At 36.8% G+C, this 19398-nt stretch overlaps 1 protein-coding gene across 1 annotated transcript in view; it reads right to left on the bottom strand.

The window, feature by feature from the left end:
* APOOL (apolipoprotein O like) overlaps nucleotides 1–19138 on the bottom strand; it is a 52376-nt gene extending 33238 nt beyond the window's left edge. Inside the window, exons 1-2 of the mRNA XM_036270769.1 lie at nucleotides 19103–19138; nucleotides 4924–5028 (exon numbers count right to left, since the gene is read on the bottom strand). Of these exons, the coding sequence (XP_036126662.1) occupies nucleotides 4924–5028; nucleotides 19103–19117 (120 nt within the window). The 5' untranslated portion in view covers nucleotides 19118–19138. The remainder of the gene's footprint in view (nucleotides 1–4923; nucleotides 5029–19102) is intronic.
* Between the last annotated feature and the right edge of the window lie 260 nt (nucleotides 19139–19398).

Genomic DNA, 19398 nt, shown 5'->3' with positions numbered 1-19398 from the left:
AAGTCCACATGATTACAGTCAACCTTTGACAAGGGTGTTAAGAACACACAATGGAGATAGTCTCTTTGATAAATGGTGCTGAGAAAACAGTATACCCACATGGAGAAGAATGAAAATGAACCCTTATCTCATATCTCACAATATATGCAAATAGCAACTCAAAATGGATTAAAAACTTAAATGTAAAAACTGATATGTAAGACTATTAGAAGAAAGCATAAAGAAAAACCTTGACATTGTTCGTAGCAGTGATATTTTTGGTATGGCTCCAAAAGCAGAGGCAACAAAAGCAAAAATAAATAAGTGGGACTACATCAAACTGAAAAGCTTCTGCATAGCAAAGAAAACCATCAACAAAATAAAAAGGCAACCTACAGAATGGTAGAAAACATTTGCAAAACACATAACATATCTGAGATGCAGTTAACATCCAAAATACTTAAGGAGCTCATACAATTCAATAGCAAAAAAAGTCATAATTGGAATAAAAAATGAGCAAAGGATCTGAATACATATTTCTTAAAAGAAGACACACAGATGGCCTACAGGTATATGAAAAAGTGCTCAATATCACTAATCATCAGGGAAATGCAAATCAAAACCACAACAATATATCACCTCACACCTGTTAGGATGTCAATCATCGAAAAGACAAGAAAAAACGAGTGTTGGCGAGGTTGTGGAGACAAGAGAACCCTATACACTGTTGGTGAAAATACAAATTGGTACAGACACTATGGAATAGTATGGGCGTTCCTCAAAAGGTTAAAGATAAAACTAACAAATGGTCCAGGACTACCACTTCTAGGAATACGTCCAAAGGAAATGAAATCTGGATCTCGAAGAGACACCTGCATTTCCACATTAATTGCATAATTATTCACAATAGCTAAGATACTGAAACAATCTAAATGTCCATCAGTAGATTTACTGGATAAAGAAAATGTGTGTGTGTGTAATACTGACTCCTTCAAATTTCAAGGTTTAAAAATGCATAATATATGCGTGTATACACACACTCTTATATGCAATAGAATATTATGCACCCTTAGCAAAGGGATATTCACCTGTTTTTGACAACATGGATGAACCTGGAGGACATTATGCTAAGTAAAATAAGTCAGACACAGAAAGAAAAATACTGTATGAGCTCAGTTATATGTAGAATCTAAAATAGTTTCAGAAGAAGCCAGTGGAATAGTGCTTACCATGGGTAAAGTGAGAGGAAAATGAGGAGGTCAAAAAGTATACTTATGCAAGAAGAATAAGTTCTAGAGATCTAATGTACAGCATGGTGACTATAATTAACAATACTGCATTGAATGCTTAAAATTTCCTAAGAGGGTAACTCTAAATGTCAACAAACACACACCTGACCATGTGAGGTGACAAATATGTTTGATTGATTGTAGTGATCATTTCAAGGTGTGTATGTGTGAAAATATCAAGTTGTATACCTTAAATGTATACAATTATTATTTGTCAAATATATCTTTGTTATAGTTGAAAAAATATTTCAACCCTACTATGAGAATCTGTGTCCACTGAAGGAAGAACAATCTCATTATGGATTACAGAAATACAAGTTGCTTGTACACGATTAGCAGTTACAATTAGATTCGGTAAGTTATAAAACCACATTTAAATTAAATTGAACAAAAGTAACTAGAACTCCAAAATCAATATTCTCCTCTGTTATTTTTTGGTAAAAACAAGCAAGAAGAAAATGACTCAAACTCCTATCAAAGAAATATTTTAAAAAGAAATATCCAATGATTGCTGACCATATCTACACATAGCCTAACTGTGTCATTTTACAGATCTGAATACTGCAAATTTCATGGTTTAAAAAATTGGCAGGGGTTTTTGATACTTTTCAAAAATATGCTTAACACCCTGGCCGGTTTGGTTCAGCAGTTAGAGCGTCGGCCTGCGGTCCTGAGAGACCCGGGTTCGGTTCCAGCTAGGGGCACGTACCTCGGTTGCAGTTTGTCCCCAGCCCTGGTCGGTTGTGTGGGTGGCAGCCACTCCATGTGTTCCTTTCACATCGATGTTTCTCTCTCTCTCTCTGTTCATCTCTCTCCCTCCCACTCTACCTGAACAAAAAAAATGGAAAAATGTCCTCGGGTGAGGATAAAAAATATATATATATGCTTAACAAGAAGAACTGAACTAAGAAAAAGACATTCTGGTTAGGCACAAGTTTAGCAGAAGAATCAATTAACCAGAACAACCTCATTCATATAGTGTTTTGGTTCATAGAGACTTTATTGTAAATAGATGTAAATAGACACATAACTAACTTCACACAATAAAAGTACCTGGAAATGTTGGATGCAAATCATATTTTCGTTCCTTCAGAACTTGTAAGTTCCTCAGTAAATGGGTCCTGACTTTGTGAATAGTCCCTAGCATTTAGCGCAACCAACCTTTAATGAGTAATCCAATTAAATTCTATTTACAATGTACTGGGGAAAACAATAAATATCAAGGAATCTTGTATATTCCTTGGAATAGTATTCAATAATATAGTAAATTATGTATTCCATAATATAGTAAAGAGCACACATTTATTTTAAATTCAGAAATATGCATATTCAGCTATTAGGGACAAATGCTAGTTACTTATCTTCCTACCTAGATTTTGAGGTTTCCAAAGATGGGAGTATCTAGGTAGGCTTAAAAAAATCTACCTTTCTATGATTAAAAAAAGGAGAAAAAATACTAAGATATAGCAAGTTAGTAGGGAAGTAAATATCTCCTAGACTAAAAGTTTATAGTTCTATTATTATAATTCATTGCTTAGAACAGTGCATCATACACATGCAAGAGGAGCTCAGAAAATAATTGTTAAATTTTATGCATATCAGTATGCCAATGCATTGAAATTTTTCATGCATTATGACCTACAATTCCATTTCTAGATATGTATTCTAAATGTACACACAGATTTATGTATAGAGAGTTTTAACAATGCAGTATTACTGTAAACAAATTATTGGAAATATGCTAAATTTTCAAAAATTATGGAACTTGCACATTTGATAATGTACATTTATACAACAGAATATCTGAGCTACTGATAAGAATTCTGTCCAATCTTATCCAAATAGTCAATGGTGGCGTCAAGATTCAAATTCAGATCTGTCTGATTCAAGAATATGTTTCTAAGTATGTAGATAAATCTTAGGGTGACTTAAGGCTGGAAAAGGAAAAAGTACAATGGAGAACTGAATCAGTAACCACAATTGGATATCAACAGGCTTGCATGATATAGACTAGATCAACAAGAGGGAAATTAAACAGGCATATATATACCTGCAATTGGATCCAAAAAGTCTATATGCATAAGTACACATTAGGAAAAGACATAGCTTACCAGTAGCCCATATAAAAATGTTTAACAAATTTTAAGAATTGCAAGTTCACTATGTTATGGTCAAAGGGAATAAGCAGGATTGATTGTGAGGACACAAAACAAAAATATATTTAAAAGCGAATGTGATCTTAGGTAGCTTCAATATAAACATATTATCTAAAACAGGAAAAGTCAGAGTCTGTTTCTATTGAGAAGTGGTCAAAATATTTACACCTGAAGAAAATGCTAACCATCCCCAATATGTTTGGCAGAGAATGATCATGGTACTGAAGGAACTAAAAGCTATGGACATATGAAGAAAAGCTAAAGCTACTAATAATACACTTATCCAGGAAGCAAAACTACTTAAAATGTAACTGACATCTGAAGAGTTGTTTGGTTGGAGAGAGATAAGAATTTTTCTGTATGGTATCCATGGTAAGAGATACAGGGTGAATGGGTAGAACTTAACTATAACACAGGTTTGATGGACCTAAGGAAGGATCTTAAATTGAATGAGAGCTGCCAACAAGTTGAATGAACTGCCTTAGGTTCCTTTATCCAGAGTTATATTTATGTAGAAGAGAAATGGCCACTTAATGTACCCATTTAGAGGGGATTACAGTAACATACAGGAGGCTGAGCTAGAAAACATCTAAAGCCACTTTCAAAAATGAGATCTTAATGAATTTCTTAAACTAAAGCTTCCAAATATAAGATGTACCTATATAAATGTTCAAGAAAGAAAAATCAGATTGCTTAAAAGTACTAAGAACGTGAACTACATATTGATTATTCAGTGTGAAAAATCATCAACTGTTTTTCCTTGGAATTAGGATTTTATTGTTTATTTTTATTCCTCATTCGAGGATATTTTTCTATTTATCTTCAGATAGAGCGAGAGGGAGAGAGAAGGAGACAGAGAGAGAAACATCGATGTAAGAAAGACACATTGACTCGTTGCTTCCCACACAACCTTGACCAGGGTCGAGAACAAACCACAACCGAGTTACATGCCCTTGACCAGAATGAAACCCACGACTCAATGATCTGCAGGTCGACGCTCTAACTACTGAGCCAAACCGGCCAAGTCTTGGAATTCAGACTTTAGAGGTTTGGATTAAATATAATATGGTATTGTTTTTTTAAATCCTCATCTAAGGATACTTTTCTTTCCATTTTTATCTTCAGATAGAGTGAGAGGGAGGGAGGGAGGGAGAGAGAAAGAGAGAAACATCGATGAGAGTGAGACACATTGATTGGTTGCCTCCTGCACAACCCCAACCAGGGCCCGGGACAAACCGCAACAAAGGTACATACCCTTGGCCAGAATCGAACCCATGACTCTTTGGTGCACAGGCGACATTCTACTGCTGAGCCAAACTGGCCAGGGCAATACAGTGTCTATTTTAAGGCACTTTATAACTATTTCTCTCAACTTATAAAATGTGCCCAACAAATACTTCAAAGACATGTGATGAGTAAGGGTAACAACAATATAATAAAAATTCATTTTAATCATATTTATGTTATTTAAAAATCCACAAAAATTGTAGGCAAATTACCTGCTCTGGTTTCATTAGCTGCTTTTTGGATTCCTCTTCTTTGGCTGCGTGCACACTTATAGATGCAAACATCAGACCTGCAGGCACAATTGTCAGCTTTCCCATCTGAGAAAGATATATCAAAAAATATTTTTAATTGAAAAGTTCCCCATCCTCAATTTTCTAATATATTTTGTGGACATCTGTGGAACGCAGTAGGTTTCACTGAAATTTATTAAAATCTCAAGCATTAAAAATTATTTCTTCAAGTAGTTTTAGGATATAATTCCTAAAATTCACTTTTCATACTAGATGGTAAAGTATTATTTTTTACCAATTAGCTAACTATCTACTTCATATGGAATATAGCAATATAATAATTACCAGAGAAAAACTGAATATAAAAGTTGAGAGATGAAGCAGGATAGAATATGGTATTCATTCAGTGTACAAACACTGACTGAGCAACTATTATATGCCAGACCCTGGTGTTTAGAATACATCAGTGAACAAAACAAAGATTCCTGCTCTCATGGAGCTGACAGTCTAGTGGAACAGAGACAGACAATAAACACAATATATAAGTTATATGGTACATAAAAATTGATACATACCATGAAGAGAGCAAAGGAAAGGGTAACTTGAAGTACTAAGTGAATTAAGTTACATCTAGAAATAAAATGTACATTATTCATAAAAATAATTTCCTTCTCTTACAAATACTTTGCCCCTAATTTTACCAATGCATTCTTTTTTTCCTTGTTTCATGCTTACTGTAAAGCCAAAGTGACCTGTGTTTTGGATATAACCTGATTTGAATTGAAAATGCAGGAAAATTATTGGCTCTAAGAACAAACTGTTCCAGAGTTTATTCAAGTACCAAAGTAATTCCCCAAAATGATCTATTCAACAGGCCAAATGAAAAGCTTTCCAGGGAACAAATATTTTAAGAGCTTGATTCTTCAGAAAGGAAAGGAGGCAAGCTGAAATCAACAAAAAACATCCAGAGGGAAGAGGTAGGTCTCTTTGGCTTACATACAAGTGTAATTGCGAAGAAATCCTGGCCAAAGAATTCTAAATGTTCTCTAATAGTGCCTTTATTTCATTTCTGACACATTTTTCAATATTTTCTGAGCAGAATGCAGAAAGCTCCAGGAACTAATTAAACAATTTTCCTGTTTAAACTAGGCATGACTCTGATTTTAGATTTGAGATTCCAGAAATACAGCATAAAATGAAGAATCAATACTAAAAGTTTATTCACTGTTTTTCCCTCTTCAAGCCTCCCTATAGTACATATAGCATCACAGAATGATTTATCTAGGCTGGCCTTCCCCAAAGACATCACTTTTTATTTCTTCTACCCAGTAGGTATTCACTAATCAAATAACAAGATTTCCACTCCATACCTATGTCAGGTGTCAATAAAAAGCATATTAAAACTAATTCCAGCAAGAATACTCTCCCATGTACCTGAGAAATTTTGATAATAAAGTTCTGAAATGATTATTTGCACAATGTCAATTCTTACATTTAAAAATTATTTATAAAACACCTGATGAGATCTTACTCCCTTGATATAATAAATATACTTTTGAAGTATACTAATACTTGAAAAATTTTCAACACCCTAATGTTCTTAGAGTATAATCATATTACTTTTCATAATGCAATAATAATACATGTAGACTATAAACATGCCTATCATGCCCAGCCAGTGTGGCTCAGTGGTTGAGCACTGACTAATGCACCAAGAAGTTGCCGGTTTGATTCCAGGTCAGGGCACATGCCTGGATTGTGGGCTCCATCCCCAGCGTGGGGGGGGGGGGGAGCATGCAGGAGGCAGCCAATCAATGTTTCTCTGTCACTGACTTTTAAAAAAAATTCCTAAACTGAGGTGCATTAACTGTACACTACCAACCAGCCTGTAGGCAGAGACTGGTCTCTAGGTGCTTTGAGTCTTTGGCCTGGCTCAGTTATTGGGTTTCATTGCTCTGGGGACCAAGCTGTGAAAGTTGCTGCCTGTGTCCCTGTGCTGAGCCATTAATCCACGCTGCAGAAATCATTTTTCTCAGGCAGAGTGTTCCCATCAAAGCAGCTCTAGCCTGGGGAGGGGGGGCAACTACCCCATCCATTGGAATTTCACTCCACTTGCCAGGAGGAGTTTGCACCTAGCACAGAACTGCAACCTGAGGCTTATTAACTGTCAGAGACCACCAGACAGCATGCAGGCAGAGATGGGTCTCTGGGTGCTTTGAGCCTTGGGCCTGGCACTATCAAGAAGATAAAATGATAATCCACAGAATTGAACAAAATATCTTACAAATCATGTATCTGATGAAAGTCTAGTCTCCAGAAGTTTTAAATATATATATTCTGTTTACTTCAGATAGAGTGGGAGGGAGGGGGGGAGGAAGAAAGAGAGAGAGAGACATCGACTCGTTGCCTCCCACATGATCCTGACCAGGGCTGGGGACCAAACTGCAACCAAGGTACATGCCCTTGACTGGAATTGAACCCACAACTCTTTGGTCCATGGGCCAATACTCCAACTGCTGATCCAAACCAGCCAGGGCCAGAATATGTATTTTTTTAATCTTACAACTTAATAAAATGGAAAATAACCTGTTTTCAAAATGGGCTAAAGATGTGACTAGACATTTCTCCAAAACAGATATACAAATGTACAGTATACACATGAAACAATGCTTGACATCACTTGTCATTAGGGAAATGGGAATCAAAACCAAAACAACATACCATTTACCAATTCATGTAGAATGGCTATAATCAAAATGACAGACAATAAGAAGTGCTTGTAGGATGTGGAGAAATTAGAATCCTCATACATTGCTGGCAGGAATGGAAAATGATATAGCCACTTTGGAAAATAATCTGGAAATTCCTCATAAAGGTAAAAATAGAGTTACCATATTACCCAGAAATTCCACCTACAGATCTCTATCCAAGAGAAATGAAAACACATGTACACATAAAAATGTGTACATAAATGTTCATAGCAGCATTACTGACAATATTCAAAAAGTAAAAACCCTAATGTCCATCAAATGGCAAATGTATAACAAAATGTGGCATATCCATACAATAAAACATTATTCAACAATGAAAATTAAAATAATACATGCTACACCATGGATGAACCTTGAAAACACTGTGCTAAATAAAAGACAGACACAAAAGGAAATATAATGCAAGAGTCTATCTACATAAAATGTCCATAATAGACAAATACATAGAGACAGAAAGAAAATTACTGGTTGACTAGGGCTGGTGGAGTAAGGGCTGCATGGGGATAGGGAGTCCAGCTAATAGACATAATGGGTACAAGTTTTCTTTTAGGAATGATTTTATAAATTTCAATTATGGTGATGGTAGTACAGCTGTGTAAATATACTAACAACCTTTGAATTGTAAACTTTAATGAGTGACCTTTATTGTATATAAGTTTTATGTTAATAAAAATTTAAATAAATTGGAAACAACCAAAATGCCCTACAATAGGTGAATGGTTACACAAATAGTGGTATATCCATATCATGAACTACTACTCAGTAAGGAAAAGGAATAAATAATCGATATATACAACAACTCAGATAGATCCTAAGGGTATTAAGTTGAGTGAGAAAAACCCGTCCCCAAAGGTTACATAATCTTGAAATGACAAAATGTAGAGGTAATGACAAATTAGTGGCTGCCAAGTGTTAGTGATGGTGGAGGAATGGGGTGGGAATGATTATAAAGGGGCAGAATAAAAAAACCTTAATGGTGATGGAATAATTCTGTATCTTGATTGTGGTGATACTTAGAGGAATCTACATGCCTGATAAAGTTCCATAAAAGTGCATACACACACACACACACACACACACACACACATTACCAACATCAATTTCTTTGTTTTAATATTGTACTATAGCAATAAAAGATGTAACAATTGGAAGAAACTGGGTGAAGGGTACACAGGGCACCTCTTGTACTATCTTAGCAACTTTTTGACAATTTTTAATTACTTCAAAATAAAAATTTAAAACAGAATATGATGGAAGTATTAAAGAACATCTAAATTATATTTAGAATGGGTGGGTAGAAATAATCATAAAAATCTCCCCAGAGGAAGATTATGGTGGGCTAAATCTTGAAAAGTGAATAGATGATAAAAATAAATAGTTCCATTTATTTTTTTAAACCACATAATATAAACAAGCAATAGTCAAATAATTCTCTTCTGTAGTATTTTATCATCAAATAATTTAAGGTTTCCAACAGACTTCCATAACTTTTCATTCTTTCAATAAAATCCTGTATCTATAGACATATAGTCAACCCGTGGTAATTATATTGAGGATTATGTAGATACTCTTGTTTTATATTTTTTCTGATATAATAAAAGAATATAAGTCACATATTTTACATAATTATCTTTTACTTTGAAGAATGGAGAAGACAACTTCATGTAGCTTGGTTTTCAGAAGTTAAAATCTGTTTAGGTAAGGCGTGGTCTTTTAAACCAAAACACTATATTAAAATCCTTAACCTTGGTAAGTTATAAAATATAATTATTCAATATATTAAGAATAAATTATCTTGATGTACACATAAAGAAAATAGAGATCATGAAGAATAAGCAAGATTCAAAGCAAACAGAAAAGCAGAGCAAGCCCCTGCCAGTTGCATGGCTCTGCCCAATCTAGTCCCTACATTGCAGAAGTGAGGACGTAGATATTTGCTTTAAATAAAAAGGATAAAAATCTATTGTGAATTTTTGTCATAGAGGCCCCAAATCTGAGCTTTTGCTATAGGTAGAAATGTAAATACAAAAATACATTCCAAAGTTAAATGCAAATACTGGTTTCCAATTTTTTATACTGCTTCTTCCCCTTCATTTTAGTCCAGATGAGTGGATATAAAGTATTTTCTCTGCTTACAAAAGTTAGTTCTGTTTAATTTCTACTAGCTTTTTCATGATAAACACGAGGATTTTTGTTTCACTAAAGTAAATATTTCACTTTAACCACATTTTGATCAGTACCAAAAAATGCCAAACTAAAGTATAAAATTATTTACCTAGTACATATTTTTGCAAACAGCGGTTCTGTGTTTGTATACCATTATACAATCCACCACCATCATCTGTGAAGTTCAATTTGGTCCCCTGAAAATACAGAATCACTTGCCTACTGCCTGTGGTAGACTGGGCGGGTGGATCTATGGAATAGTAGACCTTGGACTAAATGCCTGCTCAGACTTCAAAACCCATATCATATGTACTAAAGTGTTCCCAGACTTCCCAAGGATAATGCCTCTTGCATACCACTATGCATTTGTTACAGGGTACTAATTATAATTATGTTTGTAAGTCTGTCTTTCTTAAATAGGCAGTGGGGCCTTCAAAAGCCTATGCTTTATTCATTTTAGTATAATTAATACATTTCTGTATTAATCAGCTTTGCTGCAGTTACAAATGACCTCTAAAATTTCAACAGCTTATGACAAAATTTATTTCTGCCTCACATTACATGTTGGCTATGGAGTGTTGATTGTTCTTCTGTTTCACATACTTCTCATTCCAGAATTCAGGCTGAAGAAGCAACCCTTACTCGTGCTGTCATCCTTATAGTAGAGGAAAGAATAGAAAATCTAGGCAAGAGTATACAATCCTCTTACAGGAAAAGAGAGAAAATATGTAAAATCATAACTACAACCTACCATAATTTGGCAATCCATTGTAGGTGCTTATTATATATTTGTTGAAGAATTAAATGAACAAATTAAAATAACCAAATAAATATTATGAAGCAATCTTATGTTCTGTAGACTTTTAAACTACTGCACTCCCCCCACCCCACACAGTAAGTTTTGATATCTTTTATTTTCAATAGAACTCGTTGTTCATGTCAGTTTTACCCACAAGAGTATGGACATTCTTTGGTCTTGTGCTTCTTTGTCCTCCCTTTTGCAAAAGTGACTGATAGCTTCCTCTTTTAATATTGATTGATTGACTCATTCAGGTCCTTTAATCACCAAATTTCATTCTTATGCTCCCTCCACAGGTAGCTATTTTAATGTGTTTAATACTTATCTTTTAGAGTCTTTACAAAATGCATATTGTAGTAATGTGTACACATATTTTTAATTTTGTTATATACCTCATTTTCTTTCTTTTTCACAAAGTAAATGGTGTAATACAGTTATTTTGTTTCTTACCTTTTTCATAAAACATGCTTTTATATTGATCTGTGTTCCTATGTGTACACACAACTCATTTTGTCTAGCTGCTCTATAGGACTACATGATGTACATTCACATTTTACCTATCTACTGTCAGTGATGGACACCTATATTGCCTCCAACTCCCCACCACCATAAATAATACTGCAATACTGCAATAGATATTCTTGTATAAGCGCCCTCATCTTTGTGATATACCCTCAGGGACAGAATGACCAGGCCATAGGGTAAGTATATATTCTTAATTTCACTAACTATATCAGATTGAGCTCCATAATGGCTGTACCAATCATCTCTCATACCAGCACTACAGGGGGGTGCTTATATTCCCATATCCTGACCAACATTTGGACTTCACCAGCATCCTTTTTCAACTTCATAAAATATTATCTCATCATTTTAATATGTAGCTATCTGATCATTATTTTGGCATCTCCTCATGCCAATATTATCACCATCTCCTGCATATTATAGGCATTAAATATGTTTTCAATGTGTAAAATAAGATTGCATAAACGAATAAAGCATCCACAAGGTTTATTAATTGTTTGGATATGGGGGACACTTTAGGATGATCCCAAGATCAGATACTGATGTTCCTAAGTGAAATAAAGAACACAACAGAAAAATGAAATTTGGTCAAGATAAAGAAATTTTGATTTACCTAAAGATATAAAGTAGGAATTTGGAAATATGCATGAATGAGGTGCACGATGGAGCCAGCTGAAGAAGGCTGTGGCAGTCGCGGTTAGTCTAGTGATATGAAAAGCTCCAGGTGAGCTTCAGAATTGATCAAGCGAAAAGATCCAACAATAACCAGGCCAAATCCACATTAAGTGTGTAACTCATGCCTTGGCCTAGAGTACTAATATTCACCAAGTCTATATAACAAAGAGATGGTCTCGTTCAGGAGAGATTATAGAAATGGGTCATATCCCCCCCCACCACCACATGTTCAAATTATATTAAGCAACTTTCATTGTCCTTCACAGATTGCTCCTCCCACTGGTTGTCTTAAAGTTGTTGTGTTTTTGTTTGTTTGTTTGTTTTTAATTCTCAAGGAACCATATTTTCAACAACTTCATTACATATTTCTGGAGAAAATATTTTAAAAAGACAGACCACGAACCCCAGAAGTATCCACTCGCTGCTTCCCTTATAAGAGGCCTCAGAGCACCTGCCAATTACAATGTACCCTTCTGTGATTCCTAACATAGGTTACTGTGCTTTGAACTACAGGGCTGACACACTGGCCAAAACTGACTGGAATAGGGATTGGTACTTGAGCCAAAGACAGCTAACGACAGGCTGTCTTATAAAGGGGCTTGATGTGCAATTTCTGCCCAAGAGGGCTAACTCTATAGTAATTAGTGACTAGCCAACCAATCAGATCCTCTCTCTAGGGAAATATGGATGTGAAGCACATGGATTAACAGAAGCAGAACCATTTCAATATCTTTCTATTAAATCAGTACTTAAGATTAACTTGGCCATGCCTCTATTCTTCATAACCTGGAAAAGCCCAATACTCTGCTCTTTATAACATGTATAAAAACCACACATACCCCCTTCTCCCAATTAGTGGTTCTCAAACCTAGCAACACATCACAATCAGCTGCTGGGCTTTTGAAACATTAAAATGCTCCATCTAGGGTTGAGCTCTGGCGTCAGTCCCTTTTAAAGCTCCCCAAGATAATTCTAAAGCACAACTAGGATTAGGAAATACTGACTTACAGTGTGCAACAATATTAGGGAACCTTAGGATCCATGAAAGCAATCTTTTATTTCCATATTCAACGAGGGTGACCGAACACCTAACAGCCATCTGTGAAGATGACAATACAAGAAATAGTTCAGTCATATGGTGTGGGAGGAGGCAGTGAACAGATCATTTTCATTTTATGGCATAAAGCAACTTCCTGGAACCTGTACCAAACAAAGTTACAATGAAAAAAGATTTTTAACAATGCTGACAAAACAAAACAACTGATTTTGCTGGGCATAACTACCAGTTTTTCCAAGTACAAACTTCACTTTATTAGGTTGCAACTATTTTCTGGTATCAGTTACATTAAACACAAAGAGAAAAGAGCCAAGGACTAAAGTTGACACAAAGAAACAGACAGCTGACATTAGCAAGGATTTTTGAAACATTGTCCATGTTCCTTCCCATCCACATCATCCTTGGCCCAGGCCCCAACACATAATCCCAGAGTCATGAATCATCTCCTGTATTTTAATTCCTACAATGATCTATATTTTCTCTCCACTGACCAAACTTTCTGCTACTTCTCAAAACTCCCAAAGTCATTCCATGTGTCTACCTTCTCCTTGCCTGAAATAAAACATGACTGTCCCTGAAGTCACTGCTTCCCTTGTAAGCCTCAAGCGGAGGCTATTAAATGTGTCTCAGGGACAGGAGGTAGAGTTTGTCTTCTTCCTGATTTCTAATGCTGCCTCTAAGCCATTACTTCTCCGCCTGAAGATAAAACCTCTGTCCTTATTAATGAGAAAACGGAAAAACTTGAACCCTCATGAATGGGAATGTAAACCACTTTGGAAAACTTATGCAGTATATACCAAAGCTGCATTCTCTATAACCTGGTGTCCCCATTCCCAGGTATATACTCAAAAGAAATGTACGCTTACATGCACCACAAAGACATATACAAAAATGTTCATAGGAGTATTATTTGTAATAACTCAAAACTGAAAATAATTCAAATGTCCATCAGTAGTAGACCAGATAAATAAATTGTGATATATTCTCCTATGGATCATCATACAGCAATAAAAATGAATGAACTAGTGTTGCATGCATAATGACTGAAACTCAGAAGCATAATATTGGGTGAAGGAAGCCAGACATAATAGAGTAAATAATGCATAAATCCCATTTACATGAAAGTCAAAAATAGGCAAAATAAATCTATGGCAGAGGATAATTCTGCGGGGAAAACAAATGGGAGTGTTTAAGGGCTGTTGCTGATAATGTTCTTTTTTTTTTTTAAAATTTGGGTGCATGTTGAACAGGAATGATCCTTTTGTGAAAATTAACCAAGCTACTTATTTGTACTTTACTGTATGCATCCTATATTTCAGTTAAAAAGTTTACATACAGGAAAGAAATTCTGCTCCTTTGACACTCATACCACCCATCTATTCATCATTAGCACAGTCATCTACCTACCTCCTTGTCATCACAATCAAAGATTAAGGATCTTGGTTAAAATCTTAGTCTATACTCTAAATCCGTTCATCATTCTGAGTGACTTTAATGTCCACATGGGCGAACCATTCAAAAGCCTCACCTCAATATTCTGTGACCTCACTTCCACAGACTTTTATGTGCACTTCACTGTGGCTAGCCACTCAGGAGAACATACAGAATTTGCCATTACCCATAATATGTTACAGCTAAAATCATAAATTCAACAAACTTTTCTCTGAGTAGAACCTCCTACTACAGCTTGATTTTCTCACTGCTCTATTCTTATTTTTTTCATCCTCACCTGAAGATTTGTTTTTATTGATTTTTAGAGAGAAAAGAAGAAAGACAAACATCAATGTGAGAGAAAAACATCCACCTGTTGCCTCCCTTATGCACCTCGACCAAGGATCGAACCCACAACCTTTTTGGGGTACGGGACAATACTCCAAGCTAACTGAGCCACCCAGTCAGGGCTCTATTCCTATTTTGTTGAGCTAATAAAAATACCTACCTTAGAAAACTTTTTGTAAGAATTAAATGAAATAATGCACATCAACATGGTGTATGACACACAGGAAGTGCTCTATAAATGATAGCCACATTTTGATATTAAGTGTTCTATTATAAACAATTTCTTTTTCAGGACTAAAATTTTCCTCAAATTCACTCAACCTCTGGCAGTAATGAAATTTAGCTTTCGTTTGACATTACTAACATTCCTCCCAATCCTTTTACATAAAGGCCAGTCCTCCAGCTATTCTGATTCAATAAATCAGCAGGATCACATGGTAACTCCATTCTTAATTTTTTGAGGAACCTCCATACTGTTTCCCACAGTAGCTGCAACAGTTTATATTCCTACCAGCAGTGTACGAGGATTCCCTTTTCTCCACATCCTCTCCAACACTTGTTCTTTCTTGTCTTATTGATAAAAGCTATTCTAACAGGTGTGAGGTATACTCCAGCAATCCCTCTTCAGGGAATCTACCCCCTCCCCCAATTTTTTTTCTAACATATATATTATTTTCTTTTATTTTTCAATTACAGTTGATGTTCAATATTATATCAATTTCAGGTGTATAGCGTAGTGGTTAGACATTTATGTAACTTACAAAGTGATCATCCAGGAAAGTCTAGTACCCATCCATCTGGCACCATACACAGTTATTACAATATTATTGACTATAGTACCTATGCAGTACTTTACATCCCCATGACAATTTTGTAACTGCAAATTTGTACTTCTTAATCCCTCCACCTACCCTAAAATTAATATAATATATATATATGAATACTAGTCTGCCATAAAAAGGTGAAATATTGCCATGTGCGTCAACACGGATGGATCTTGAGTATTAAAATAAATCAGACAGAAAAGGTTAAGAAAAGTATGATTTCACACATGTGGGATATAAAACAAAAAGCAAAAAATGAAGAAACAAAACAAATAAACTAGAAAATAAACTCATAGATACAGACAACAGAATAGTGGTTACCAGCGGGGAAGGAGTTTAGAGGATAATCAAGAGAGAAAAAGGGAATCAAACAGAATGGTGATGGAAGGAGACCAGGTGGTGAGCACACAATATAGATGTCATATTGTAAAGTTGTACACCTGAAATTTATAATGTTATTAACCAATGTTACCCTATTAAATTTAATGAGAAAACAAAATCTTCTAATATCTAGTAAGACAACAATCTTTTAAAAAGAAGTCAGCAGGAGGGATCAGCACAGTTTTTGTTCCTCAAGGCTAATTCCACATCAATGTTCCACCATCACATCGGCTCAACAAGTTCTTATATTTTATGCTGTATGTAAACTTTTTTCGGTTATCTACCAACCTTCAGGGATCCTCTGTACCTTCCTCTTTGTATTAAACTCTGGGGCCTCAAAATTAACACAAATTACCCTATTGGTACCTTGGCCTCACAGGTGCTTCCTCAAGCTAAATCCCATGATCTGGACTCACAGATCATGTAAGCTCAGATGCAGCCTTACTGCATCTATTACTGTGACTGTGGACAAGTTACTCAACCTTTCTAGCTTCAGTTTCCTTAACTGTGGAATGCTGATAACAACAGCACTTACTCATAGGGCCACTGTGAAACATAAATGAGAAAATTCACATAAAATGCTTAGCAAATTGCTCAGCGCATTACATGTTCAGTAACATAATAGCTGTGATTACTATCTTTCCTCCTTGGCACATTTCCCCTCCTCTCCGAATCTGCTCGGGTCTCCTGACTTTTTTCCCAATTTAATTGAGATGTAATGGACATACAGTCGCCTGACTTTTTGAAATGAAAGGACATTTTTTCTGAAATTTGCTACATCTTCGCAAGATTTCTTTCCTTCCTTTCACCACAGCACTTCTGTAAAGAGTAATATACACCATCCTTTCAGGAGCAAAGATTAGTGGAAAGATCATAGATTTTGGAGACAAATATATGTGTGTTTGAACCTGGCTGTTCCACTTAACAGCTGTATGACCTAGAGCAAGCACTTTTTCTAAGCTTAAGATTTTCATATGTAAAACGGGGCTAGCACCAATTTCTTCAGGTCATCAAGTGAATAAAACTGAAATATTATATGTAAAGCAGCTGGCGAAAGTAGTTGCTAAATGAATGCCAGTTTCCCAACCCTTATCCTTTCCTTAACTCCTTACCATTTAGGCTCTCCCTCTGCCATTTTACTTATACCTCTTCTTTATCTCCCTTCAGCTATAATTAGCATTATAACTTCAGGCAATTCACTGAACTCTAAACCTTCGTTTTTCATTTGTAAACTGGTGATCATAATACCCACAACATAAAATTATCTTGAGAATTAAGTGAAATCACACATGTAAAGTCCTTGAGCCTGGCCTTTGGGTAAGCACTTGATAAATGGTATCTGCCAGTGACTTATGAATGGCTAAATCAAAAGACTTTTCAACTCTCTCCTTCTGTAGGCTTCAGTGACAATGCACTACTCTGGTTTGCTCCTGATGCAAGGCAATTGCCTTACTCCAAATTACAGTTGTGTGTATTACATGTTGCATCTACACTGCTTAATGTCCTTTATCTTCATTGTCTGGCACTTACTTATTCATATAGAATTTATTGAGTACCTAATATCAGTCATACCTGTGTTATGTACTAAGGATACAAAAATTAATGTTATAATTACTGTCCTCCAGTAGTTTATAGTTTAGAAGGGTAGAACAGACAAGTAAATAGTTTATTTGCAATGTGATAAGTCCTATTGTAAAAGTATGCCCACGGTTTTCTTGGAACACTAAGAGTTATATCAATTAGATTGGAGGCCCTGTTCATAGTTTATTGACTCGTTTAACAAATAATTGTGTACTGCCTCCAGGTATGCTGACCACAAAAACTGAGGTGGCTCAGTTGGTTAGAGCATTATCGGGATACACCTAGGTCGCGGGATCGATTCCCAATGAGGGCATATTCAAGAATTAGCCAATGCATGCACAAATAAGTGGAACAACAATCTCTCTACCCCTTCCTCTCTCTCTCTAAAATAGATAAATAAACAAATAAATTTTAAATTTGACTGAAGAGGTTCAGGACACTATCTTGAAAAAGATATTTTGGTCAGCATACCTGAAGGCAGTACACAATTATCTGTTAAACGAGTCAATGAACCATGAAGATAAATTACCTAAATGAGGATGGGAAATGGCCTTTCAGGCCCCGAGAAAGAGAACGGGAAAAGGCTTGGAGTACAAATGTTAGGAGACTTCTTCAGAGGCAGGAGGTGAGGCTCTAAAGCCTAGGCAGAGTATTCTAAACATAGGAGTGTGACCTGACCCCAGAGGGCAGATAATAGAGCGCCAGTAACAGTTTGTAAGTAGGGGAAGGGCATACTCAGACTTGCATTTTAGTGGAAGTACTGCTCTGGCAGCACAGGGGAAAATGTATTCCGTGAGAGGCAGGCTAGAGATCGTGAGTCCAGTTAAAAGGATGTCATGACAACTCAGCTAAAAGCCCGACTTGCAGAAATGGAGTGAGAACGGCGAATGATGACGGTTACTGAGCCAATTTAAACACCGATTGAACTGAATTATTCACATTTGTATCTCCTGAAAGCAGTTCACTTCACGTACAGATATTTCTGGACTCCTGTTACTGAAACCTACTTAGGGAACTGACAGAGTCACTTCCTGTCCACAGATTCCCAAGTGGCACCTTTCCTCACGCAGAGCTCCAAAGAGAAAGGCTCCTTATGCAAAGCCAGAGGTTAACAGCAGTAATACGAACCCGCGCGCCTCGCAGAGAGCCCGAGACGCGTCTATCCTGGTCAATTTCACCCCAACCACGTTTGAACAAAGTCCTTCAAAGGGTCACGAGGCCCGGTGCAGTGCACCCACACACATGCCCAGGGCTCTTTCCTCTTTGTTTCTGATCAAGACCCAAACGTCCTCTGCTGCTGGTCTCCTCGCAGGCCATTCTCCCCCAGCAGCTCCCCTCGGCGTTCGCTGTGCCGCCGCGAAGCGTCAAACGCAGGGGACTCAGGACAGGACGGCCAGGCTGAGGATCCTCAAGGCGGCCGGCGGGTGTCTTCAGGCTTCAAACATTCAAGATTCCCCGGCCTGGCCAATTTTCTCCCAACGCCACCTCCACCCGCCTCTTGCCGCGGGGCTCCCTTCTGAAGTCAGGAGGCTCCTTTCTATATTTAACTGCAATGCTGTCTACCCTGCGACAAACCAAGCAAGTTTTTTTTTTTTTAACTTACCCTTATGGCCGCCATGTCTGTGCCCTCTCCACTCAAGTTTGCATACGGAGAGCAAAGGCGGACAAAACAGATCCACTCAGCGCCCCGCACTAGGGCCCCGCCCGGCCCGCCCTGTCTCCGCCCCCCCCGCCCAGGGGGGACAAGCCGCTGCTGGCTGGGCCGCCGGCTGCGGGGAAGCCCTGGTTTCTGTCCCTGACAAGACCTTCAGGATCTCCTCCAGGGTCCAGTCGAAAGTTATTTCATTGGGTGCCGAACTTTTCATTATTTTCCTGGTGTCAGGCATAGCTGATTTGTCT

The sequence above is a fragment of the Molossus molossus genome, unplaced genomic scaffold, assembly GCF_014108415.1.
Source record: "Molossus molossus isolate mMolMol1 unplaced genomic scaffold, mMolMol1.p scaffold_m16_p_2, whole genome shotgun sequence".
In the NCBI taxonomy this organism is placed as follows: Eukaryota; Metazoa; Chordata; class Mammalia; order Chiroptera; family Molossidae; genus Molossus; species Molossus molossus.
Note: the sequence above shows the minus strand (reverse complement) of the source record. Positions and strands in the feature narration are given on the sequence as shown.